Source organism: Eretmochelys imbricata, chromosome 1 (genome assembly GCF_965152235.1).
Source record: "Eretmochelys imbricata isolate rEreImb1 chromosome 1, rEreImb1.hap1, whole genome shotgun sequence".
Lineage (NCBI taxonomy): Eukaryota > Metazoa > Chordata > Testudines > Cheloniidae > Eretmochelys > Eretmochelys imbricata.
The window spans coordinates 361,888,206-361,916,099 of NC_135572.1; the positions used below are offsets into that span (position 1 = coordinate 361,888,206).

A 27,894-nucleotide genomic window follows, 5' to 3' on the forward strand; every position below is an offset into this window, starting at 1 on the left:
ATCTCGTCACAGAAGGCAAATAGATTAGTCAGGCATGACTTGCCCTTGGTGAATCCATGCTGACTGTTCCTGATCACTTTCCTCTCCCCTAAGTGCTTCAGAATTGAAGTGTCCTTCAGCCAATGCAGCCTCGCAGCTGTTTGGTCAGAGAACAGACCATTCCCATCAAATGGGAGGTCTTGGATGGAGGTCTGCATCTCCTGGGAGAGTCTGGTGGTTTGAAGCCAGGAGCTGCGCCTCATCACCACTGCGGATACTACCACCTTGGCTGTAGAGTCCGCCACATCCCACGCCATTTGCAGGGAGCACCGGGTCATCGAAGTGCCTTCCTGCACCAGAGTATCAAACTCTTGGGCCGAGTCCTGCAGAAGGGACTCCTTAAACTTATGGAAGGAGTCCCATAAAGTTGTAACAGCCCAAGAGGGCCTAGTGATTTGCCACCCAAAACTGTAAACTGGCGGTGGAATAAATTTTTCTCCCAAACAAGTCCAGTCATTTGGCCTCTTTATTTTTCGGGGTCGAGCTGGATTGACCCTGCTTTTCCTTTCTGTTGGCCACCAAGACCACCAGTGAGCTGGGGGCGAGGGTGGGTGTACAGATTATCAAAACTTTTGGCTGGTACAAAGTATTTCTTTTCGGCCTGTTTTGAGGTGGGAGGGATGGAGTAAGAGATTTGCCAGGTGGACTTGGCAATTTTGAGGACCCCGTCATGCACCCGGTAGCGTGTCGGGGTAGAGGCTGAAAGGGCATTGAATACGGTGTCTGTTGGCTCAGCCATCCCCTCCACTTCCAGGCCCAAGTTCTTGGCCGCCGAACGAAGCAGGGCCCAGTGGTCCTTAAAGTCATCCAGCAGACTGGCCCTAGAGGGACCTGCAACCGCCTAGTCTGGGGACGAAGACGAGGACTGCACTGCACTGCAGGTGGCAGGCCCTGGTCCTCCTCCTCCACAGGGGAGGGTGTCTTAGGAGTGGTCACAACCTCTTCAGCCTCGGTCTCTGGGCATTCTTCCTATACCGAGCCCAGTGCCATTGGTGCCTGCAGCTGCTGCTCCAAGGCAGAGGCCAACAAGTGGAGCAATGGCTGCATAGCCATGACCAGAACTCCCCAGGCGTTCCAACAAGGCCACTGCACAGGCCATTGACCTGGCTGCCACTGCGCTGGTGCTGCGGTCTCGGTCACCCAGTCATAGATTCATACAAGATTAGGGTTGGAAGAGACCTCAGGAGGTCATCTAGTCCAATCCCCTGCTAAAAGCAGGGCCAACACCAACTAAATCATCCCAGCCAGGGCTTTGTCAAGCCAGGCCTTAAAAACCTCTAAGGAAGGAGATTCCACTACCTCCCTAGATAACCCATTCCAGTGTCTCACCACCCTCCTAGTGAAATAGCTTTTCCTAATACCCAACCTAGACCTCCCCCACTGCAACTTGAGACCATTGCTTCTTGTTCTGTCATCTGCCACCACTGAGAACAGCTGAGCTCCATCCTCTTTGGAACCCCCCCTTCAGGTAGTTGAAAGCTGCTATTAAATCCCCTCCACACACACTCTACTCTTCTGCAGACTAAATAAGCCCAGTTCCCTCAGCCTCTCCTTGTAAGTCATGTGCCCCAGCCCCCTGATCATTTTTGTTGCCCTCCGCTCTCTCCAATTTGTCCACATCCTTTCTGTAGTGTGGGGCCCAAAACTGGACGCAATACTCCAGATGTGGCCTCACCAGTGCCAAATAGAGGGGAATAATCACTTCCCTCGATCTGCTGGCAATGTTCTCACTAATGCAGCCCAGTATGCCAGTTATGCCATTGGGTTCTAGATGAGGGGTTAAACCTTCCCTCAGTACCACAGGAACTGCCTTCCGAAGTCCACGGAGGGGCTGTGGATACTTGGGTCTGCTTCGAGACCACGGATAATGGTGACTGGTGCCTAGTATGGTACTGGTGGCATGGAGACCAGTGTTGGTACTGGGGAGACCGGGGGTGGGACAGAGAATGCTCCCACAAGTAAGCAACCTGGATCAGCGACAAGACGGTGATCACATAAGTATAAAAACTATTAACTCAGCAATAACAATAGCTATATTGTGGGCTAAAACTCCTGTACCTATGACCTCAGAACCTATTTAGATCAAGGTATAGTTATCTCAAAACAGGAAGCACTCTCAAATTACTGGCTGACATCTGGGTTCTACCAAGAAAAATTACTGTCTTCCACCCCTGAAACTATGATGCTTACATGTTTTTGTTTAATATCTTCATAAATGATCTGGAGGATGATGTGGATTGCACCCTCAGCAAGTTTGCAGATGACACTAAACTGGGAGGAAAGGTAGATATGCCGAAAGGTAGAGATAGGATACAGAGGGACCTAGACAAATTGGAGGATTGGGCCAAAAGAAATATGTTGAGGCTCAACAAGGACAAGTGCAGAGTCCTGCACTTAGGACGGAAGAATCCCATGCACCGCTACAAACTAGGGACTGAATGGCTCGGCAGCAGTTCTGCAGAAAAGGACCTATGGGTTACAGTGGACGAGAAGCTGGATATGAGTCAGTGTGCCCTTGTTGCCAAGAAGGCCAATGGCATTTTGGGATGAATACATAGGGGCATTGCCAGCAGATCGAGGGACGTGATCGTTCCCCTCTATTCAACATTGGTGAGGCCTCATCTGGAGTACTGTGTCCAGTTTGGGGCCCCACACTACAAGAAGGATGTTGAAAAATTGGAAAGAGTCCAGCGGAGGGCAACAAAAATGATTAGGGGTCTGGAACACATGACTTATGAGGAGAGGCTGAGGGAACTGGGGATGTGTAGTCTACAGAAGAGAAGAATGAGGGGGGATTTGATAGCTGCTTTCAACTACCTGAAAGGGGGTTCCAAAGAGGATGGCTCTAGACTGATCTCAGTGGTAGCAGGTGACAGAACAAGGAGTAATGGTCTCAAGTTGCAGTGGGGGAGATTTAGGTTGGATATTAGGAAAAACTTTTTCACTAGGAGGGTGGTGAAACACTGGAATGCGTTACCTAGGGAGGTGATGGAATCTCCTTCCTTAGAAGTTTTTAAGGTCAGGCTTGACAAAGCCCTGGCTGGGATGATTTAATTAGGGATTGGTCCTGCTTTGAGCAGGGGGTTGGACTAGATGACCTCCTGAGGTCCCTTCCAACCCTGATATTCTATGTTGAATTTCCCACAATGAGATATGAAAAAACACATCGGCCTTTGTGGAGTTTCTACCTAACCCCTGTCAGCTAGGGGTTGGCTAATTTATCTCTATTTTTTATCCAGTCTAATGTAACTGTGGATATTCTTGTACACATATCTATAATCCTTTATTAATCTTAAACATTTGGCCTCAATCTTGTGGCAACGAGTTCCATAAGCTAAATATGAGCTAGTAAAAAAATACTTCTAATCAGTTTAAATGTATTGCCTTTCAATTTCATTGATGTCCCCTTGCTCTTGCATCTCTGTCAACCATGCTTCCTCTGTTCCTATTTGATGGAAACCTACAGTTCAGATGAAAGATATAAGGTTTTTTGTCCAGAAGAATAGGCAATTCATGCAGAAATAGCAATAGGGCGCACATAAGGCATGCAAAGAGAAGCAGGCAGGTAAGTGGCTTGCAGAGATCACAGCTAACCCTCTGAGGGCATCCACACTATGAAGAAGCAGGCCAGACTCTGGCTCCCACAGAGTAGCCATATTCCTGTTGGAGTGTTTCTAATAGCAGGCACTGTGCCTCTAGGGTCAGGGTATTCAGAGAGAAAAGAGGTCATTTAAAAAGTGGATCATGAATAGCAGGAGACATCAGGAACTTAATTGCTCTCCAAAAGCAAGAATACTACAATCACAGGAACCTACCCCGAGAGGAAAGGGAACCTAGCAGCTCATTGGCGTATTCCAACATCTCTTAGCACCCAGATTCTCAGTACATGCTAGAGCTTTTCCTAAAGCCATATCTTTCCCACCTTCCTGTGATGCAGCTGCTCTTCTGGCAGGCTTTTTGCAGGCAACACTGACCCCTGCTCTGTCAGCTCCTCAATGCGTTTATTCAGAGCTGCCAGCTTGGCTTTGGCCTGCAGCTTCAGCTTCTTCAACTTAGCATCTGCAGCCTCCCTCTCCTCCTGTGGAAGAAAAGATGCAAAGACTGTACTCAAGGTTCTATTGCACCATCCACAGGAAATTAATTTGCCCTGAGGCCGCCAGCTTGCAGTGTTAGGAATGTCAAACAGATTTAAGTGTCTCCACATCAGAAAGGAGACCCCAAAGAAGCCAGAGACTGAACTCCACAGAAAACAGTAGTAGCAGCATCTCAGGGTATGTCTACATTGCAATTTAACGCCTTTTTGGCCCGTGCCAGCTGACTCCAGCTCACAGGGCTCAGGCTAAGGGGCTGGTTAATTGCGGTGTAGACATTTGGGCTTCCAGTGGAGCCCAGGCTCTAGGACCCTGCAACGTGGAAGTGTCCCAGAGCCCAGGCTCCAGCCAGAGCCCAAATGTCCACACTGTAATTAACTAGCCCCTTAGCCCAAGCCCCTGAGTCCAAGTCAGCTGGTACGGGCCAGACCCGGATGTCAAATTGCAGTGTAGACATACCTTCAGCCTTACTCCCAGACCACTTGTGGAAGGAATGGTACCTTGAGTTCAACTTCTTTCTGCTGGAGCTGGGCATCCTTCTCTCGGACCAAATCCTTCAGCTGGACAGTCAGCTGCTCTGTGTGGGCCAGACGCTCCAGTATACCCTTGGGCATCTCCTCCCTGCTCTCCATTCCTGGCTCCGACACCTAGAGAAGGTCAAACAGACACTCTGGAAAAAGTACCTCACTAAAACTAATTCCAAGACCACAGCATAGTGCCCAGAGGGAGACCCGCAACTCTGTTTTTATGTGTTACAGCCTAGCCTAAATGCAGCTCCTCACAAACTTTCCACTTAGTCTAATGAATTAGACTTCGCCAGCTGAAATCAGGAGGAAAGTTCCAGATACTCTCGAAGAATATTAAAAGGAGCATCTCTGCTGTAACAGGACATCAGCAAACTTGAAAGACTTTACACAGCAGAGATACCACTGCTCCCTATGCCATCCACTGCCCCTACAGCCAGAGTGCAACATGAGAGCAGGTCCCCATGTGATTCAGTAGTCCCATTCCTCTTATGGAGGATGGTCAGCTCTCCAAAACTCTTCCAGAAACCCCTAGCTCACTTCAACTCTAGCTCCTTTCCCAGCTCTCAAGTTGATCTCATAGGCTGAAGAGATCATACGGTTCTGCACTGCAGCAGCACTGACTGAAAGGAAGATGCCATAAATGCAAAGCGAGTGGCAGAGGTGAGGGCCACAAGTTGGGTGAGGTGCAAGGTGACAGGAATCAGGAGACAGTTATTCACAACACTCTAGTGCCTCGGACACCCTGAACCAGCTCTGAGCAGCAACAATGATAGTTCTGGAATGAGAGAGCATACTCACAGTGGCAGAGGACTCAACTTGTGCATCACTTCCATCCCCCGACAGCTCCTGCAGAACAGTGTTTGCTAACCCTGATAAGCGGCTCAGCATCTCAGGCCTGCAGCAAAACAACATAAAAAGAAAGACTTTAGGTAAGGGGCAAAAGAGCGAGGGAAAGGAAGTGCATCTCCCTACTGATCTCCAGTACCATGCAACAACGAACATTTCTTCCCTACTGATAAAGCAGATGCCAAAGGAAACCCCAAGAAGTAAATAACTTTTATGCTGTGGCTAAGACGGGTAATTCAGACCCTGGCTGTATAAGCAGGGGAATACAGAGTAGAAGTAGGGAGGTATTCTTTCCAATGTATAAGTGAGACAAAAAATGAACTACAAGAATGATGCAATATCTGAAAAACCTGACTTACAGGAGAGACTAAAGAAGTGCAGAGTATGCCCATACCACAAGTGCTTCAGCTGCAGCACTGCTAGACGCTGGCTACAGTGATCCACACATTCACGACCTCCAGGCTTGTGACCTACAGGAACGAAGCCATATACCCTGCAAAAACTTCCACCTAGCACTAATATAGCAGCATACGCATTTAGTGACTGAAGTTGTTGAGAAAACATTACCGCAGTGCTCTGATCTTTACACGGACGCCTCCAGTAGGAACGGGTTAGTATCCCTATTCTCAGAGTGGCGAAATGACCGTGCTTCACTCTTCTAGCCTATAGAATATCCAGACCTTGCAACCATCTGTCTTTGAATAGGAAAAATGTCATGTGCATCATGCTTTGGTTACAGGGCACGTTAGGCCGGCGTTCCTCACTATGTGTGAGGTGGGGGCCACTTTGGCAAAAACCTTCAATGTGAGAGCCACATGGGGTGGGGCTGAAGGTTTGGCGCATTGAGAGGTGGCCCAGAGTAGGGCAGAGGGTGGAGCGCAGGGGTGAGGGCTCTAGGGTGGAGCTGTGGATGACAGGTTTGGGGTGCGGGGGAGGTGCTCAGGGCTGGGGCAGAGGGTTGGGATGAGGGGTTCAGTGTGCAGGGGGAGGTGCTCAGGGCTGGGGCATAGGGTGGGGATGAGGGCCGCGGGGGTGAGGGCCGGGGATGAGGGGTTCAACGTGCAGGAGGGGGCTCAGGGCTGGGGCAGAGGGTTGGGATGTGGGAGAGAGAGGAAGACTCTGGCTGGGGGCGCAGGATCTGGGGTGGGGCCAGGGATGAGGAGTTTGGGGTAAAGGCAGGCTGCCCCGGGGCTGGGGCCAGAGGATTCCCCCCAACCCTCTCCCTGCTGGCAGGCAGCACGGGAGCTTCGGGAGAAGGGGCCCTCTCTCCCCCCTGCCGGCAGGCAGCACAGGAGCTCTGGAGCCGGGGGAGAGGCCCATAGCAGCCCTGCAAGCCCCAACTTACTCCCCTCCCCAGTTCCCACCCACCTCCTCTCTCCTCTCCAGATTACAAACAGGCATTATGGGGTCACAACCCCCTTGCTCTTCCCATACTGCTAAACTGAGGGGAGCCCCAGGAAGTGGTGGCTGCAGTATGGATAAGGTTGAGACTGCTTCATTAGGCATCCACTGTAACAGGAGAAACATTATGGTAGGGCATATATTTGGGTGCTACAAACACAAAGACCTGGGATCGAACTCAGGTCTAGGCAAATTTAAAGTCTTTTGAGTTCACTTTTAAAATATATTTAAATTCTTCCTGAAATCTCAGTACTTCTGTGACACCTACAAGTGAGTCCGTAATATTCACAATAGTCACTTACTCTTGATCTTTTTCAGTAATAAAAAAAATGTACCTAGATGTCCCAACAAAGATCAGGGCCCTGTGGCACTAAGTGCAATGCAAACACATAGCAAAGCCAATAATTAACCCCAAATAGCTTTCAATCTAAAAAGGCAAAGTAGACAAATGGTGGAACAAAGGAAGTATCTGTTATTCCCATGTAACATATGAAGAACTGAGACACAGGGACCAAGTGCCTTGCCCAAGGTCACATAGGGAGTTTGCAGCTGAGCCAGGAACTGAACTTAGATTTCCAGAACCTCAGTCTAGTGCCTTAACCAGTATGAATGAATGAATATTTAACTAAAACGTGCCTAAATTAAGGTTATGTCTACACTTAAAATGCTGCACTGCACCACTGTAGCACTTCAGAACTCTTCAGCACTGTAGAATCTCCTTCCTTAGAGGTTTTTAAGGTCAGGCTTGACAAAGCCCTGGCTGGGATGATTTAACTGGGAACTGGTCCTGCTTCGAGCAGGGGGTTGGACTAGATGACCTTCTGGGGTCCCTTCCAACCCTGATATTCTATGATTCTATGATTCAGTGTAGACACTCACTATAGTGATGGGAAGGGTTCTCCACCTCCCCAAAAGGCAGTAGTTAGGATGACAGAAGAATTCTTCTATTAACCTAACGCTCTCTACACTGGGGGTTATGTCAGCATAGCTATGTCTCTTATGAGTGTGGATTTCACACCCCTAAGAGCAGAGCTATGTTGATGTATGTTTTCAGCACAGACCAGCCCTGAGTCACAGTATAATTATGTTGGTATAATACCCGTCCTCCTCTTCCCACTGGTAGGCTCCTCACTTGCTTTATCCCAGTTTACATTTAGACTATCAGTTGTTTGGGGCAGGCGCAAGGGCAGTCTCTCCCTAGGTTTACCGTAAACTGCTCAGCATACTTCTGGGTACTTTATTATAATGAACAACATTCATTTGAGAGATTCTTGTGGATGATGAGGTATTTCTTGTTGTTTAAACTGATCATCTTCCAGGATGGCAGATTTTAGAGTTCTCTGCTGCACTCTGTGGCAGAGAGCACATATAAGAGAAGCATTCCTTTGAGATCATTGGCCAAATTCTCCACTGGTATAATCAAGTCAATGTCAACATTTATGTCAACCATTAATTTAGATCCATACCTTCAAAGTAGATAACCGTGCCACAGAAACAGATGGCCACTGCAAAGAGGAAACATTTCTATCACCTAAAGTCTTCTGTTAATGTAGGGGTGAAGGAAAGGAGCAACTCACATGGTTTCTTATTATTGTCACATTATTACTGTATCAAGAGGCCTGATAATGCAGTTCTGGAAATACTTACTGAGTAAAGTGACCATATTTTCAAAAGAAATAAAAGGGACACTTTTAGGGGGTTGAAATATACAAAAGACAAAGTAAATTTAAAAAAAATTCTTATGGTGTCACTACTGCCAGCTTCTTAGTCAGCGATAAAGGCATGTGTCTTGGACTGGAGGATTTTAACATGGGATAAAATTTTCAGACGTGCTTAAGTAACTTAAGACCTAAATCCAATGGGACCAAACATTTTTCTTCACTCCAAACATTGTTCAAACTGAACACTCCTTTCACTGGACTATTTTTCCCCTGACAAACACTCAGCAAATTCTACTCAGTGCAGCAATTCATTTTTATCAATGAACCCTAACAATGGAATTGGTTCATTACTAGATGAAAATTGCAGTGACAGTGCATCCCATATTCTTCATAGAAATATTATTATATGATTATGGCATAACTATGATGTATTTTATACAGGATAGGTCATGTGAGATATCATTGAAAAGGTTATGATTTACTGAATATTATTATCCTATTTGTATGCATGTACCATTTTTGTATCTGAAGTTAGGAATGCTGACTGTGTATCTGTATTTCATGTAGTTACTCCAGGGCAACGCCCACTAGGCAAAAGCCTGTCAGTCTAGATAGCTGGCTGGGAAGGGCCCATTCAAGTCAATGGACCATTAGGGAGAACAATAAGTCTTAGAAGAAGAAAAGAAGTACGTGTGGCACCTTAGAGACTAACAAATTTATTTCAGCATAAGCTTTCGTGAGCTACATCCGATGAAGTGAGCTGTAGCTCACGAAAGCTTATGCTCAAATAAATTTATTAGTTTCTAAGGTGCCACAAATACTCCTTTTCTTTTTGGGGATACAGACTAACACGGCTGCTACTCTGAAACCTGTCTTAGAAGAAGCTAATCTCCCACCGGGGAGCCTTCCTGAGGATGCTACAAACAACCTCCAAGTCATGGCTGCTATGAGACTACAGATCACCTGGTACTGGACTCCAGTACTTGGAATACCAGTGTTTTTCCACTGAAAGGTGTGGGAACCAAGCTTGGAGACAAAGGGTTCCCGCCATAAGCAAACGCTATTTAAGGCAGGCAGTGACATCATCGTGGTTCTTCACTGCCTCCCCGTCCAAAGGAGACTCTTGAAAACATCTGAGGAACAAGGACTGGACTGGACTGGACGGGGGGGCGGGGAGTGCTGGACCCAGGTTAAAAGGAAATTTTAGCCTGTGAAAGGAACACCTGAGGTTTTTAAGCTGCAAGCTGAACTTGCTTGCCTCTTAAGAGCCTGCAGCCTGCTTGAATCAACAATTAGGGTGAGACTTTGCTACTTATATCCAAACTCTTTAGTATATTAAGCTTAGATTGCATTTTTGTTTATTTGCAAGGTAATCTGCTACTATCTGCTATTCCTTATAATCACTTAAAATCTATCTTTTGTAGTTAATTTTTTTGTTTTATCACAAACCAGTGTGTGGGAGTCATAACTTGGGACAAAAAGCTGTTGTATATGCCCTCTCCACATTGAGGGAGAGGGCAAATTTCATGAGCTTATGCTGTACATATCTCTGTGCAGTGCAAGACAGTATAATTTTAGGTTTACACCCCAGAAGGGGGTGTGCTCTTGAGCAGCTGGGCAATTCCTTAGCCCCATGCAGAGCTGATCACAGCAGCCTGTAAGTACAGCAGCTGGGTGTGTCCCCTACCTGTGTGAATGCTAGTGAAAGAGCAAGCTTGGAGAACGTGGCAATTTATCACAGCAGCGCAGGGTGAGAGGGACCCCAGGCTGGTGGGTCGGGGGGCTCAGTGGTACCCCAGTTCCAGGTGGCACCCATCACAGGTAACATTGTCAATAGTACTGCAAAAAAGGCACAAGTGTTCAATATATATTTCTGCTTGGTATCTGCGGAAAAATATGTAATCATATATGATGCAGAAACACTTTCTATTCCAATAATAACTTGGGAAGATGTTAAACAGCAGCTACTAAAGCTAGACATTTTTAGATCTGCAGGTCCAGATAACTAGCATCCAAGAATTTTTAAAAAGCTGGCCGAGGTGCTATATTTTCAATAACACTTGGAACGCAGGGGAAGTTTTAGAAGACTGGAAGAAAACTAGAGATGCTCCAATAGTTAAAGAGGCTAAACAGGATGACCTGAGTGATTGATTATATGTCTGTAAGCCGGACATCAATCCCAGACAAAATAATGGAACAGCTAATACAAGACTCGATTACATAAGAATTAAAGGAGTGTTATATAATTAATGCCAATCATCACAGGTTTATGGAAAATAGATGCTGTCAAACTTGAGTTTTTTTCTATGAGATTACAAGTTTGGTTGATAAAAGGTAGAGTGTTGATATAACACTTAGACTTCAGTAAGACTGACATGGTACTGCTTCATATTTCTATGAAGAAACTAAAACCATACAAAATTAACATGTCTTATATTATACATATTACAGATTGGCTGACATGTCCCCAAATGTAACTGTAAATGGGGAATCATCAATGAGAGAGTGTGTTTCTAGTGTGGTCCCACATGGATTGATTCTTGGCCCTACACCAGAGCCGTAACCAGGGCAGGGTGAGTAGGACAGTCGCCCAAGACGCAAAGGCTCGGAGGTGGGAAAATGATGAAAACATGGCAGGGGGTGCAAATATGCTTGCTCGCCCTGGGCACTAAAATGCTTAGAAGGGCTCTGCCCTTCACTATTTAACATTTCGATCAGTGACCTGGAAGAAAACAAAGTCATCACTGATAAAGTTTGCAGAGGACACAAAGATTGATGGAGTGGTAAATAAAGAAGAGGACAGGTTGCTGATACAGACCAGTGCAGATCACTTGGTAAACAATGTAAGTTTTAATAACAGCCAAAAGTAAATGTATTCATCTAGGAAAAAAGAATGTAGGCTATACTTACAGAATGAGGGACTCTAACCTGGGAATCAGTAACTCTGAAAAAGATTTGGGGGTCCTGGTGAATAATCAGCTGAACATGAGTTCCCAGTGCAATGCTGTGGCCAAAACATGAGTGTTATCAGATAGCTGCATTACCTGCTATTAAATCTCTTTGACAGAAGACTGATATTCTTGTTTCATGACTGTGATAACTTGGAAACCACAAACCAAGAGAAATCTCATGGCTGGTGAATCTTGCCCACATGCTCAGGGTTCAGCTGATCGCCATATTTGTGGTACGGAGGGAATTTTCCTCTGGGGCAGATTGGAAGAGGCCCTGGGGGGTTTTCACCTTCCTCTGTAACATGGGGCATGGGTCACTTGCTGGAGGATTCTCTTTAAACCACGATTTGAGGACTTCAATAGCTCAGACATAAGTGAGAGGTTTATTGCAGGAGTGGGTGGGTAAGATTCTGTGGCCTGCATTGTGCAGGAGGTCAGACTAAATGATCATAATGGTCCCTTCTGACCTTAATATCTATGAGAACTTTTTTTACAAAATAGAATTAAGCTGCTTTGAGAATGTCTGTGGTTCTGGAAGGATTTAGCAAGCAGAGAACTGAGATACTGGAGAGCAATATGGAGGGTGGGAGGAAGCATTTAGGTACCATATTTGAAAGGAAAGGAAATACTTGAGATGATAGAACACCTTTGGTATGCCAGTAGAATAGAATCATAGAAGATTAGGGTTGGAAGAGACCTCAGGAGGTCATCTAGTCCAAACCCCTGCTTAAAGCAGGACCAACCCCAACTAAATCATCCCAGCCAGGGCTTTCTCAAGCTGGGCCTTAAAAACCTCTAAGGATGGAGATTCCACCACCTCCTTAGGTAATCCATTCCAGTCCTTCACCACCCTCGTAGTGCAATAGTTTTTCCTAATACCCAACCTAGACCTCTCCCGCTGCAACTTGAGCCCATTGCTTCTTGTTCTGTCCTCTGCCACCACTGAGAACAGCCAAGCTCCATCCTCTTTGGAACCCCCCCTCAGGTAGTGGAAGGCTGCTATCAAATCCCCACACATACACTCTTCTCTTCTGCAGACTAAATAAGCCCAGTTCCCTCAGCCTCTCCTCATAAGTCATGTGCCCCAGACCCCAAATCATTTTTGTTGCCCTCCGCTAGACTCTCTCCAATTTGTCCACATCCTTTCTGTAGTGGGGGGCCCCAAAACTGGACACAATACTCCAGATGTGGCCTCACCAGTGCCAAATAGAGGGGAATAATCACTTCCCTTGATCTGCTGGCAGCGCTCCTGCTAATGCAGCCCAATATGTTGTTAGCCTTCTTGGCAACAAGGGCACACATCCAGCTTCTAACCCACTGTAATCCCCAGGTCCTTTTCTGCAGAACTGCCGCTTAGCCAGTTGGTCCCCAGCCTGTAGCAGTGCATGGGATTCTTCTGTCCTAGGTGCAGGACTCTGCACTTGTCCTTGTTGAACCTCATCAGATTTCTTTTGGTCCAAACCTCCAATTTGTCTAGATCACTCTGAACCCTATCCCTACCCTCCAGCTTATCTTCCGCTCCCCGCAGCTTAGTATCATGCACCCTCAGCAAGTTGGTGGAATCCATCCCATCATCCAGATCTATTAATGAAGATTTTGAACAAAACCGGCTCCAGGACCAACCCCTGGGGCACTCCACTTAATACCGGCTGCCAACTAGACATCGAGCCGTTGATCACTACCCATTGAGCCTGACGATCTAGCCAGGTTTCTATCCACCTTATAGTCCATTAATCCAATCATACTTTTTAAAGTTGCTGGCAAGAATACTGTGGGAGACTATATCAAAAGCTTTGCTAAAGTCAAGATATAGCATGTCCACTGCTCTCCCAATATCCACAGAGCTAGTTATCTCATCATAGAAGGCAATCAGGTTGGTCAGGCATGACTTGCCCTTGGTGAATCCATGTTGACTGTTCCTGATCACCTTCTTCTCCCCCAAGTGCTTCAAAAATAGAGTGTAGTGTTTTAATTTAACCTGTTAAATAGAAGAAGGGAATGGAGAGAACAGGAACTCTCACACACACTTTCAAAGTGGAAGTTACTGAGAACTTAAGGAGGTGGGTAAGTTTTGAGTTAGATTCACAGAAAAAGTAACAATCATTGCTTAATAAATTGATAGCTGGAAGAAATTCAGATACAATGCCCTCACATGCACTGGATTTGGTGCATATTTTTAATGGAGGGCAAGGTGCTAGTTTATCTCAAATGCATAGTAGTTAGGCCTTTGCTTGAGATTATTGGTGTTACAGAAGCACCTAGAGGCCTCAATATGCAAGATGCTGCACAGATGTGAAGTAGAAGGATTTGCACAAAAACTAAGTTTATTATCTAGGTTTAAGGCAAGACACAATAGGTGGATGATATAAACAGACTGAAGGAAGGAAGGAGAAGGAAGGAAGATAAGGCAACTGTGAAACAATCAAGTTACAGTTTCTTAGATTCATAGATTCCAAGGCCAAAAGGGACCATTGTGATCATCTTGTCAGACTTCCTGCATAACACAGGCCAGAGAACTTCCCCAAAATATTTGCTAGAGCATGTGTTTTAGACAAACATCCAATTATAATTTTTAAATTGTCAGTGATGGATAATCCACTCCAACTCTTGGTAAATTGTTCCAATGGTTAACTACTTTCATCATTAAAAATTTACACCTTATTTCCAGTCTCAGTGTGTCTAGCTTCAACTTCCAGCTATAGGATCGTGTTATACCGTTCTCTGCTAAACTGAAGAACCCATTATTAAATATTTGTTGCCCAAGTAGACACTTACAGACTATAAGCAAGTTACCCCTTAATCTTCTCTTTGTTAAGCTAAGCAGATTGAGCTCTTTGAATCTATCACTATAAGGCATGTTTTCTAACCCTTTAAACATTTTTGTGGCTCTTCTCTAACCCCTCTCCTATATATCAACATCCTTCTTGAATTGTGGGCACCAGAACTGCACACAGCATTCCAGCAGTTATGCCAGTGCCAAATACAGAGGTAAAATAACCGCTCTATACTCCTACTAAAGAGTCTCCTGTTTATGCATCTGAGGATTGCATTAGCCCTTCTGACCACAACATTGCAGTGGAAGGTCATGTTCAGTTGATTATCCACCATGACACCATAATGTTTTTCAGCCACTGCTTTCCAGGAGAGAGTCCCCCATCCTGTAAGTGTGGCCTACATTCTGTTCTTGTATCAGATATCAGAGGACTAGCCGTGTTAGTCTGGATCTGTAAAAGCAGCAAAGAGTCCTGTGGCACCTTATAGACTAACAGACGTATTAGAGCATAAGCTTATACATTTGTTAGTCTATAAGTGTAAGTGTAAATCTATAAGGTGCCACAGGACTCTTTGCCATTCTGTTCTTAGACGTACACATTTACATTTAGCTGTATTAAAACGCATATTGTTTGCTTACTTCCAGTTTTCCAAGCAAGCTAGATTGCGTTGAATCAGTCCTCTTCATTATTTACCACTCCCCTAATTTGTGTCATCTGCAAACTTTTAATCAGAGATGATTTTATGTTTTCTTCCAACTCACTGATAAAAATGTTTAAAAGCACAAGGCCAAGAACCGATCCACATGGGACCCCACTCAGAACACACCTGCTTGATAATAATTCTCCATCTACAATTACATTTTGAGACCTATCAGTTAGTCAGTTTTTAATCCATTTAATGTGTGCCATGTTAATTTTATCATTCTATTTTTTTCTAATCAAAATATTGTGCAGTATCAAGTCAAGGTTGAACAGTAGTTGCAGCTCACCATCTACCTAGCCAATGTGATCTCATGATTGCCCTGTCAATAACATGCTCTTTTTGGGTAAGACTATGAGAAGTGATGGGAAGGTAACTCTTACATTATCTGGAGCCCTCAGATTTCCTTGACCTGCCTCAATACAAAGTCCAGCTTAGGTTCAATATTGAAACTGCACTTGTCCCACTGGCTGAAATTCTCCTCTTATGATGGGCAAAGGTTAGGTGTCCCCAATAAGCCTGCAAGGCCCATAGGTAGTCTTTGATATGTTGAAAGCTGATTCCAGGGCGCTGTGTGGAATCCAGTAGGATTTCAGGCTAAGAACTGATTTAACAATATGAGAGCAGATGCCTTTGAGGATTAGATTGTTGAGAAGAGTTTTTCATATTACTTCCTTCTTCCTATCAGCATCGCCTCACATCTTTTGTCCGGGTTCAACATTTCAGGCTTTATCATTTCAAAGGAAGGCAGCATGTACTTTGGGGGGAGGGGAGGGGAGAGAGAGAGAGAAGAGGGTAACTACATTCTTGTAAATGATAGGTGCAAAGCTGATCCCTGTGTCTGGGGTTGGTGAGTGCAGCAAATGGTGAAGGATCAGAAAAGACCCCAAAAAAATTCTTCCTCTGGAACTAAATTGTCTGAATTGCTTCTAATTAGAGCACTTGCAGCTTCAACTGAACAACACAGCAGGAGATTTTATTTAGATTAAATTCAACTGTACTGGAATTATAGTAATTTCAAAATGCAATTTGGCTGCTAGAAAATCTCTCTCTAAACTCTGAGGTCAAAGGTTCTCAGACTTTATCATAGCAGGTACCACAGTTTAATAGACTACTTGTGACTCAACACTTCCCTTCCCATTCACGATTTTATAACATCTACAGCAATTGTTTACACAGTGACAGTAAAAAAAATGTGTGATTTAAAAGTGGGGTTTAGATTAGCTTTTTTCAATAAAAGCAAAAAAATTTCCTACATTTGCTCTTCCTTTCAATCCTCATGACCTATGCCAAACTTTGCTACTCTTTCCCCCCACACCGTTCAAACACTTTTCCTTGCTACTCAGTTCCCTTCCCCCTTGCAGACGGTCAGTTTGTGTCGCTGAAAGCCTGTTTCTTCTCCTAGGTAGCAGTGAGCCCGCGGCTCCTCCTCTCCAGCTACCTTTTTACAGGCCTCCAGGCTCTTCCCTGCCGCGAAGCGAGAAGCAGCAGCGCCCCGGGATCAGGCAGCGCCCCGCGGAGGCTCAGAGAACCGGAAACACGGAGAGACGGAACAAAGGTCATTATTTCAGCAGTGACCCAAAGCTGCTTGGGGAAATGGTTCCTATTGGGCAGACCCCCCCCCCCCCCCGCCCCGGCGGCGGGGGCCCGGGGCACAGCCCCCCCCTCCTCCCTCGGCCGGCCGGCGGGGGCCTGGGGCAGGCTCCTCTCACTGGCGGTCCGTGCAGGCCTCGGGGCCCGCCTGAGGTCTGACTCTCTGCTCAGGACCCCGCCCGCCCTTACCCCGAGCCCAGCCCCCGCTCACCTGCGCCGGGAGCCTGGTCTCCCCCGCGTTCACCCAACTCCGGTAGCGCCCCCGGTTCCGACCTTAGCTGCCAAGCGCCGCCCCCGGCCACATCAGCACCGGAACACACCACAGCGACTTCCGGCTTCACCTCCCCTCCCGCCTCCGAATTGGACTAGCCGGTCACCCGCGCGGAGCGACGGACACAGCCACCTGCCAATCACAATGAGGAGTTTGGGACGTTGCTAGGGTTACAGTCACACAAGGCATGAAATCGCCAATCACAAGAGGAATTGAGGGGATCCGCCCAATAACAACACAACAGCCAATCAGCAGACATAGCTGCTTCGGTCTGACAGTCGGCCTGGCCGCGGGAGGTGCTAAGCTGCAGCCGCGGGGAGAGGGAGGTCTGTGTGGCCGGGCCCTGCCACAGGTCTCCCATCGGCTCGGAGCTGAGTGCCACTTACCACCCTTGCCCGCCACGCCCCGCACCCCGGCGCAGGTGACGCTACCAACAAGCCGGTTCTGGAGCCCAGCCGCTGGCAGGGGCGGACCGCAGGCGCAGGACACCAGCCTGCTGCTGGGATCGTCGTGGTGCGGCCGGACGACACCAGAAGGCCAAAGCAGAGTTGCTGCAGGGTGAACTGACGGTAGCCAAGTGCCAGGGGGCCCGAAAAACACCCAGACTCGTCAAGTGCACACTGAAGCACAACTTGACCTAGTGCAGCTTTGCTGTTGGGAGTCAGCAGCAGCGGGTCATGCTGGCAAGCGCCGTCAACAGTCCAGTCACTCGGTTCGCGGTGAATCACCATATGGATCTTGAGGCACAAAGGCTGAGTCGTAAACAGCAGATGGTTCAGTGGGCACAGACTAATTCCTTCCTTAATATCGAGCTACGTATGCATTCAGTTAGGAAAGGACTGCCATTCGTCCATTGGCCTTTTTACCCACACACACTCACAAGATGTAATACTGTTGTTAGTGTCTTCTTTGGTCCGGAAAGACAACAACATAAGGCTGAAAGCCAGTCAGTGCATAGAGCCTGGCACATCTTCCAGAGAGTAAAGACAGCACTACAAACTGTTACTATTGGAAGGTTTGGGACTGCGGGGACCTTGTGGGGTCTATAGGGTTGGATTAGTGGGGAAAAAGGGAGGGACAGAGTGAATCAGTGAGGAGGCTAGAGGGGCAGCTAGTGAAGGGCAGGCTCAATGGAGGGGAGTCACCAGGGGGTTTCCCTTCATAAATTCTCAGAAATGTAGGACTGGAAGGGACCTTCAGAAGTCATCAAGTCCAGCCCCCTGCACTGAGGCAGGACCAAGTAAAACTGTCCAATCTGTTCCTAAAATACTCCAATTACATGGATTCCACAACCTCCCTAGGAAGCTTGTTCCAGTACTTAACTATCTTTATAGTTAGAAAGATTTTCCTAGTAGCGAACATAAATCTTTCTTGCTGCAGATTAAGCCAGTGATGTTCAGTGGACAACCCTTGGGCCAAATGTGGCCTGCCAAGGCTTCATGGGTGGCCTGCCAGCTTGCCTTAAAAAATAATGTTTATAATTAAATTCATCGCCTGGGGCTAACAGCCCAAGCCCCAGCACCCAGGACTGAAATCGAAGAAAGGGTGCCATAATACAAGTTCGGGTAGTGATCAATGGCTCAATGTCTAGTTGGCAGCTGGTTTCAAGTGGAGTGCCCCAGGGGTTGGTGCCATTTTTTAAAGGCCAACCCTAGATTCTCACAAACAAACCAAGGAAATACAACCTAGATGGAGCTTCTATAAGGTGGGTGCAAAACTGGTTGGAAAATTGTTCCCAGAGAGGTAGTTATCAGTGGTTCACAGTAATGCTGGAAGGACATAACAAGTGGGGTCCCGCAAGGATCGGTTCTGGGTCTGGTTGTGTTCAGTATCTTCATCAATGATTTAGATAATGGCATAGAGAGTACACTTATAAAGTTTGTGGACAATACCAAGCTGGGAGGGGTTGCAAGTGCTTTGGAAGATAGGATTAATATTCAAAATGATCTGGACAAACTGGAGAAATAGTCTGAAGTAAATAGGATGAAATTCAATAAGGATAAATGCAAAGTACTCCATTTAGGAAGGAACAATCAGTTGCACACATACAAAATGGGAAATTACTGCCTAGGAAGGAGTACTGCAGAAAGGGATCTAGGGGTCATAATGGACCACAAGCTAAATATGAGTCAACAGTGGAACGCTGTTGGAAAAAAAGCAAACATCCTTCTGGGATGTATTTGCAGGAGTATTGTAAGCAAGACACGAGAAGTAATTCTTCCACTCTACTCTGCACTGATTAGGCCCCAGCTGGAGTATTGTGTCCAGTTCTGGGCACCACATTTCAGGAAGGATGTGGACAAATTGGAGAAAGTCCAGACACGAGCAACAAAAATGATGAAAGGTCTAGAAAACATGACCTATGAGGGAAGATTGAAAAAAGTGGGTTTGTTTAGTCTGGAAAAGAGAAGACAGAGGGGACATGATAACAGTTTTCAAATATGTAAAAGGTTGTTACAAGGAGGAGGAAGAAAAATGTTTTTTCTTAACCTCTGAGGATAGGACAAGAAGCAATGCGTTTAAATTGCAGCAAGGGAGGTTTAGGTTGGACATTAGGAAAAACTTCCTAACTGTCAGGGTGGTTAAGCACTGGAATAAATTGCCTAGGACGGTTGTGGACTCTCCATCATTGGAGATTTTTAAGAGCAGGTTAGACAAACAGCTGTCAGGAATGGTCTAGATAATACTTAGTCCTGTCAGGAGTGCAGGGGTTTGAACTAGATGACCTCTTGAGGTCCCTTCCAGTTCTATGATTCTCACAACATCAGTGACTGTACAGGAAAAAGCAAAAGCTGCTTCTCTTCAGATAATGTGGATATTAGCTAAAAAGAAAAAGCCTTTCCTGGATGCCGAGCTTGTGAAGGAGTGCATGTTAGAAATGCTGGAGATAAAAAACATCGTGACCCATGTGAAGCAAGTTCCCCTGTCTGATTCCACAGCAATGCGAAAATTGGAGGTAATTGATGCAGATTGTTTGTCAGTACTGCTTTCCAATTTACAAAATGCCAAATACATGTCTCTTGCAGTGAACGAATCAAACGAGATTTTATGATGGTGAAATTTTCAAGGAAGAATGTTTGTGCTTAATAGCATTAAAAACCTATGTCACAAAAAAGGTAATTTTTGAAAAGGTAAAAGGCTTTTTTGAAAAAAAAATGGTACAGATCTTCAGAAAGTAAACTGGCTTGTTACAGATGGATGTCCCTCCATGATAGAGAAAGAGAAGGGCTTTGCTTCATGTTTGAGATCAATACACCCTTCATAAAAATACACTTCACAGCATCATTTACTAGACTGTCTTGTGTGGTAAGATGTCTATGACTTGATTAAAAAAAGGAATATTGTGATAAGATTAGTGAACTACATATGCTCAACTTCTAGCTTGCAACATCATCCTTTTAAAGCTCTTTTACAAAACGTTATAGCTAATGCTACGATTTAGTCATGGAGGTCACAGAATCCGTGACTTCCAGTGACCTCCGTGACTTCAGTCTGCAGTGGTCAGGAGCTGCAGAATACCCCACCACCTCTGGTGGCTCCCAGAGCTCCAAGCTGCCGTGAGCGGCAAGGGGGTCTCCGCAGCACCCGGCTGCCGCATGCGGCAAGGGGAACCCCTAGGCTCCTGGAGCTGTGGGCAGAGGGGGCTCCTGCAGCTCCCGCCTGCCATGGGTGAACCTCCAAGCTCCTGGTGCCGCGGGCCCCTGAAGCTGTGGGTGGCCGGGGTACCCTGCAGCTCCAGGCCACTGTGGTATTCACCCAAGAGTTCTGAAGGAACTCAAAGGTGAAATTGCTCGACTGCTAACTGTAGTCTGTAATCTATCATTTAAATCAGCTTCTGTAGCAAATGACTGGAGGATAACTAATGTGATGCCAATTTTTAAAAAGGGCTCTAGAGGTGACCCCGGAAATTACAGGCTGGTAAACCTGACTTCAGTACCGGGCAAACTGGTTGAAACTGTAGTAAAGAAAAAAAATGATCTGACACATAGATGAACATAATTTGTTAGGGAAGAGTCAACATGGTTTTTGTAAAGGGAAATCATGCCTCACCAATCTATTAGAATTCTTTGAGGGAGACAACAAGCATTTGGACAAGGGGGATCCAGTGGATATAGTGTATTTATATTTTCAGAAAGCCGGTCTCTCACCAAAGGCTCTTAAGCAAAATATGCAGTCATGGGATAAGAGGGAAGGTCCTCTCATGAATTGGTGACAGGTTACAAGATAGGAAACAAAGGGTAGGAATAAATTATCAGTTCTCAGAATGGAGAGAGGTAAATAGTGGTGTCCCCCAGGGGTCTGTACTGGGCCCAGTTCTATTCAATATATTCATAAATGATCTGGAAAAAGGGGAAAACAGTGAGGTGGCAAAATTTGCAGATGATACAAAACTACTCAAGATAGTTAAGTCCCAGGCAGACTGTAAAGTGCTACAAAAGGATCTCTCAAAACTGGGTGACTGGGCAACAAAATGGCAGATGAAATTCAGTGTTTATAAATGCAAGGTAATACAAATTGGAAAACATAATCCCAACTATATATATAAAATGATGTGGTCTAACTTAGCTGTTACCAATCAAGAAAGAGATCTTGGAGTCATTGTGGATAGTTCTCTGAAAACATCCACTCAATGTGCAGCGGCAGTCAAAAAAGCAAGCAAGAATGCTGGTTCAACAAGGACAAGTGCAGAGTCCTGCACTTAGGACGGAAGAATCCAATGCACCGCTACAGACTAGGGACCGAATGGCTAGGCAGCAGTTCTGCAGAAAAGGACCTAGGGGTTACAGTGGACGAGAAGCTGGATATGAGTCAACAGTGTGCCCTTGTTGCCAAGAAGGCCAATGGCATTTTGGGCTGTATAAGTAGGGGCATTGCCAGCAGATCGAGGGAGGTGATCGTTCCCCTCTAGTCCACACTGATGAGGCCTCATCTGGAGTACTGTGTCCAGTTTTGGGCCCCACACTACAAGAAGGATGTGGAAAAATTGGAAAGAGTCCAGCAGAGGGCAACAAAAATGATTAAGGGACTGGAACACATGACTTATGAGGAGAGGCTGAGGGAACTGGGGATGTTTAGTCTATGGAAGAGAAGAATGAGGGGGGATTTGATAGCTGCTTTCAACTACCTGAAAGGAGGTTCCAAAGAGGATAGATCTAGACTGTTTTCAGTGGTAGCAGATGACAGAACAAGGAGTAATGGTCTCAAGTTGCAGTGGGGGAGATTTAGGTTGGATATTAGGCAAAACTTTTTCACTAGGAGGGTGGTGAAACACTGGAATGCATTACCTAGGGAGGTGGTGGAATCTCCTTCCTTAGAAGTTTTTAAGGTCAGGCTTGACAAAGCCCTGGCTGGGATGATTTACTTGGGGATCGGTCCTGCTTTGAGCAGGGGGTTGGACTAGATGACCTCCTGAGGTCCCTTCCAACCCTGATGTTCTATGATTCTATGAATCATTAAGAAAGGAATATATAAATCCATGGTACGCTCTCATCTTGAATACTGTGTACTGATGTGGACGCCTAATCTCAAAAAAGATATATTGGAATTGGAAAAGGTTCAGAAAAGGGCAGTGTGACGTTCCCCTGATGTTATCCGGACCGGTGATCTGCTAGGTCACTCCAATCTTTGACTCTGGGAGCCAGCCTTATACTGCTCTGCTGTGAGAAACCCCACTCCTGGGCTGTTCACACACAGCTTCTGCCATGTAAGCTGCTCCTTGGATTGTGCAGCTGAATGACACTAGCCAATATCTCTAGTCCCAGACACAACTGTAGGAACCTCCATCTTGCAGTGGCCAGTTATGCCCACTGGACACTGCAAGCTCATATGAGCTTGTCAGTTTAACAAAGAAATTGACATGTACCAGGCTTGTTATCCCAAGGGGAGTCTCTGACACGCTTCATAGAATATTAGGGTTGGAAGAGACCTTAAGAGGTCATCTAGTCCAATCCCCTGCTCAAAGCAGGACCAACACCAACTAAATCATCCCAGCCAGGGCTTTGTCAAGTCGGGCCTTAAAAACCTCTAAGGATGGAGATTCTACCACCTCCCTAGGTAACCCATTCCAGTGCTTTACCACCCTCCTAGTAAAATAGTGTTTCCTAATATCCAACAAGAAAAGGAGTACTTGTGGCACCTTAGAGACTAACCAGTTTATTTGAGCATGAGCTTTCGTGAGCTACAGCTCAATATCCAACCTAGACCTAGCATTGCAAACACAATTTTCTTTAAACAGTTAAATTTCACTGACAGGGACATCCAGCAGGTCAGAATAGAGGCCCCATGATCTCTCTCCACTGGACCCAGAAACCAAATGGGTACGGGGGACAACTAATGAAAAACAGGGATTGGAGTGACAGTCACAGGTTCAAAACAAGGGTACCGGATGGGGACACCGAGCAGATGACCCCGGACAGCACCCACTGCTCCTCTAAGTTGTCTAGGGAGCCAGCGGACGCTGCCTAGTGGAACTCTGCCCGGAGGTGTGAGACCAGGGAGAAACAGAAATAGGCCCCACAGTCGCAGAGCACCCCCCTGTCCAACATCCTCCTCCTGGTGTTATAGATGGTGACTTTGGCCAGAGCCAGGAGGAGGTTGACAAGGAGGTCTTGCAACTTCGTGGGGCCATGGATAGGGTGTGCGAAAATGAACAGGTGTGGGGAAAAGTGCAGCCAGAACCTCAACAAGAGGTTCTGGAGGAGCCGGAATAAGGGCTGCAACCTGGCACATTCGAAGTAGGCGTGTGCCAGGTTCTCCCTCATGCCAAGAAAGGGGCAGGCCTTGGGTATGGGGGTGAACTGCGCCAGATACAGGCTGGTGCTCACAGCTCTGTGAAGGAGCCACCAACCGATGTCCCCGGCGGGTCGTGGGACCAAGGTGGAATAAAGGTTGGCCCACCGGGGCTCTTCGCCCTCCACAGGTGGTAAATAGTCCCACCACTTGGTGTCAGGGTGGGACGAGAGAGTGAGGAAATGCAACATGTCAAGCATGAGTGTGTATAGTTGGTCCCTGTGCACGGTTCAAAAGCGAACCTGCTGCAGGGTGCGCAGCCGGTTTGGAGTGTGGGAGTGGGGAAGCCGGGGAGGGGCTCTCGGAACAGGGGCCTGATAAAAAGTTCCAGAGGGCCCAGGGTGAAGGGTGGGTGGGGAGCGCCCTCTCACAAAGCCCGCAGCAGGAAGACCAAAAAAAGGGGCGACAAGGCAGCGCCCACCTCCTGGAGTATGTGCAGGGGGGTCAGAAGGGTGGAGAGCCCCATGCGCTGGCCAAGCGAACGGGGATCCACCCAGTCCCCCTGTCTCCGACCCTGGTGGTTTCTGCCAGGACCAACCTCTGGTGCACCCAGGGAGACTCCACCACCTGCACACGTAGATCGGGGTTGTGTAGCTGGGGCTCCAGGAGGAGGTCCGCCCCCTCGGTTTCCACAACTGACCTGGTCACCGAAAAGAGCTTCCAGGTCTGGAGGAGGTCCTGGTAGAAGACTGGCAGCTCTGAGAGGTCTAGCGGAAGACCCCTTGGGTGAAGAAAAAAGAGCTGCCGGTCATATCGGAGCCCTCAGAGGCGGCGGAGGAAGGCGTGTGCCAACATGCTCCACATTGGACTACCTGCACCATAAAGGAGTCTCTGCAGGACCTGGAGGCGGAAGACATGGATCTGGCTACGAAGGCAGACCAGGCCCTGTCCTCCCTCCTCCAGGGAAAGACTCAGGATCCCTGCAGGGACCCAGTGCAGTCCTGGTCGAAAAACTCCAGGGCTGTCCTCTGGAGCATGGCCAGGATCCCCAGGGCCAGGCTCAGGGTGTTGAGCCTGTGCCAGAGCATGGACAGGACTAGCTGGTTCAGCACCAGCGCCCTCCCTCTCAGGAAGAGACACCGGAACAGTCTGGTCCATCTCTGCAGCCGCTCGCCCACCCTGGCCTCCAAATCCTGCCAGTTCTCCAGCAGAAAAGGATGCATGGCAGAAAGGTAAATGCCAAGATAGAGCAGTGGCTCCACCAGATGGCTTGAAGCATGGGTGGGAGGGAGCTCGTCTGCCACCCGTCCCCAACCACCAGGCTAGAGCTGTTGATCCATTTGACCCAGGTGGAGGAGGCCGCCAAACAAACGGCCTGACAGGCCTCCACCCGCACCAGGTTGCCTGGGTCCTGGACCATGAGGAGCACGTCATCAGCGTACACTGACAGGACCAGGCGTAACTCTGGCTCACGGAGCACCAACCCCGTCAACCTCCGACGGAGGAGACAGAGAAAGGGCTCAATCACCAGAGCATACAGCTGTCCTGACAGCAGACACCCCTGACGCACCCCTCACCGCAGTCAAGCTGGACCAGACACTCGGCGGAGGCGTACAGTGTGTGGAGAAAACCCACAAACTGGGTCCCAAAGCCGAACACCTGCAGAGTGCCCAAGAGATACCTATAGTCCACCCTGTCAAACACCTTCTCCTGATCCAAGGATAGGAGGGTGAACGACAGACCATTTGTACACCCAAGCTCCAAGAGATCCTGGACCAAGTACAGATTATCAAAGATGGTACGGCCCGGGACAGTGTAGGTCAGGTCGGGGTGGACCACATCTGCCAGCACGGACCCCAGCCACAGCAAGATGGCCTTCGCTACACCAGAGCCAGTGAGGGTATAACAGGGAGAAGAGAGAGGGACGCTGCAGCCAATGGCAGGGCCACGGCAGAGGAGGCAGCTCCCACCATGGAGGGCTTAGCCTTCTGGGCAGGGCCTTTGCCCTTCTTAGTCCCCTGGCTCTTCCTGCCAGCTGGGAGGGGGCTCCCCTAGAGTTGGAGGAGACAAGGGGCATGCAGTAACAGAGTCCACACCTGTGCCCACCGTCGCCGATGCCCCAGCAGGGGCGATGGCAGGCAGTTCGGCAGCAGCCGTCAGGGCGGTAGCCACAGAGAGGGGTTGGGGGGACAGGTGGAGGATGGGCAATGGGTACCACCTGATGGGACCCATTAGCTTTCCCCCCCCACCATAGTCAGTGGGGATGGGAAAAAGGAGAAGGGGGGGCGAAGGTTGACCGCTCCTCCCCGCTAGGCTGCAGGAGTGGGAGCACGGGGCACCTCTCAAGGCAGGGAAGGAGGGGTGCAGTCACCAACACTGGAGGGGAATAACCGACTCCTCCAGCTGCACCAGGGGAGGGGAGGGAACTACAGTGTCATTGGGGAGTGCAGTGAATACTGGGGTTCAACATAAAAGGGGGGGCACAAGTACCATGGGGGACATGGACACAAGGAGTCTAGCTGGGGCAGGGGAGAAGCAAACAGGCTGGGGGCAGGGCAAGCAAAGGAAAAGGACTAGCTTCAGGAGCTGGGGCAGGACAGGCAAACAAGCAAATCACCCAAGGGCAAAGGGCGGGGCAGGCAAACAAACTGAAGCTACCAGGGACCACGGCAAAAAAAGGGGAGGATGGACAGGAAGGGGTGGGCAGGGCAGGTAGTAAGGGGAAAGCAGGGGAAACTGCTGCAGGGAGACCAATGGGCAAGGCAGAGGATGGGAAAGTCCACAGCTGAAAGCAGCAGGAGAGGTAAGGGCCAGTCCAAGGGCAGGGAGAAGGCACGTGTGCTTGTAAATGCAGTTCTCTTCTGGCTGCTGCTACAGGCTCAAGCGGTGTAAAGAGGGGCGAAGCAAGCAGCTGAGTCCCACAGTAAGGAGCAGAGGCAGATATTAAGTGGGGGTGGTGGAGGGGGCAACAGTGGGGAGTGGTAGCAGGGGACAGATGGACCGGGGGCAAGCTCCACATCACACTCTGTCAGGGTTCCCTCCCCACTCTGAACTCTACGGTACAGATGTGGGGACCCGCATGAAAGACCCCCTAAGCTTTTTTTCACTAGCTTAGGTTAAAAACTTTCCAAATTCCGCCTTGTCTTTGTACAGTATGCTGCCACCACCAACTGATTTAGACAAAGAACAGGGAAAGGACCACTTGGAGTCCTATTCCCCCAGAATATTCCCCCAAGCCCTACACCCCCTTTCCTGGGGAAGGCTTGATAATAATATCCTCACCAATTGGTACAGATGAACACAGACCCAAACCCTTGGATCTTAAGAACAATGAAAAAATCAATCAGGTTCTTAAAAGAAGAATTTTATTTAAAGAAAAGGTAAAAGAATCACCTCTGTAAAATCAGGATGGTAAATACCTTGCAGGGTAATCAGATTCAAAACATAGAGAATCCCTCTAGGTAAAACCTTAAGTTACAAAAAGACACAAAAACAGGACTACACATTCCCTCCAGCACAGTGAATTTCACAAGCCAAAAACAAAAGAAAATCAAACGCATTTTCTGGCTAGATTACTTACTAACTCTATAGGAGTTGAATTGCTTGTTTCCTTGATCAGTCCCCAGGCAGAGGCATCACACAGACAGACAAAACCTCCCCCCCACGCCCCAGATTTGAAAGTATCTTGTCCCCCCATTGGTCATTTCTTGGTCAGGTGCCAGCCAGGTTACCTGAGCTTCTTAACCCTTTACAGGTAAGAGGATTTTATAGTACTATATCAGAGCTTCTTAACCCCTTCCCTTTATATTTATGACATACCCTGTCATAAATTTAAAGGGAAGGGTAAATCCCTTTAAAATCCCTCCTGGCCAGAGGAAAAACCCTTTCACCTGTAAAGGGTTAAGAAGCTAGGATAACCTCGCTGGCACCTGACCACAATGACCAATGAGGAGACAAGATACTTTCAAAGCTGGAGGGGGGGAAAAAACAAAGGGTCGGGGTCTGTCTGTGTGATGCTTTTGCCGGGGACAGAACAGGAATGGAGTCTTAGAACTTAGTAAGTAATCTAGCTAGATATGCATTAGATTATGATTTCTTTAAATGGCTGAGAAAATAAGCTGTGCTGAATGGAATGGATATTCCAGTTTTTGTGTCTTTTTGTAACTTAAGGTTTTGCCTAGAGGGATTCTCTATGTTTTGAATCTAATTACCCTGTAAGGTATTTACCATCCTGGTTTTACAGAGGTGATTCTTTTTACTTTTTCTTCTATTAAAATTCTTCTTTTAAGAAACTGAATGCTTTTTCATTGT

The 27,894-nt window shown here is 47.4% G+C and overlaps 1 protein-coding gene across 2 annotated transcripts in view; it reads right to left on the reverse strand.

Annotated features, from left to right (window-relative positions):
* GOLGB1 (golgin B1) overlaps positions 1-16,910 on the reverse strand; it is a 104,985-nt gene extending 88,075 nt beyond the window's left edge. For both annotated transcript variants that reach the window (XM_077838146.1, XM_077838139.1), the window contains exons 1-4: positions 16,795-16,910; positions 5,456-5,552; positions 4,631-4,777; positions 3,962-4,117 (exon numbers count right to left, since the gene is read on the reverse strand). In XM_077838146.1, the coding sequence (XP_077694272.1) occupies positions 3,962-4,117; positions 4,631-4,777; positions 5,456-5,545 (393 nt within the window). In that variant the 5' untranslated portion in view covers positions 5,546-5,552; positions 16,795-16,910. The remainder of the gene's footprint in view (positions 1-3,961; positions 4,118-4,630; positions 4,778-5,455; positions 5,553-16,794) is intronic.
* Between the last annotated feature and the right edge of the window lie 10,984 nt (positions 16,911-27,894).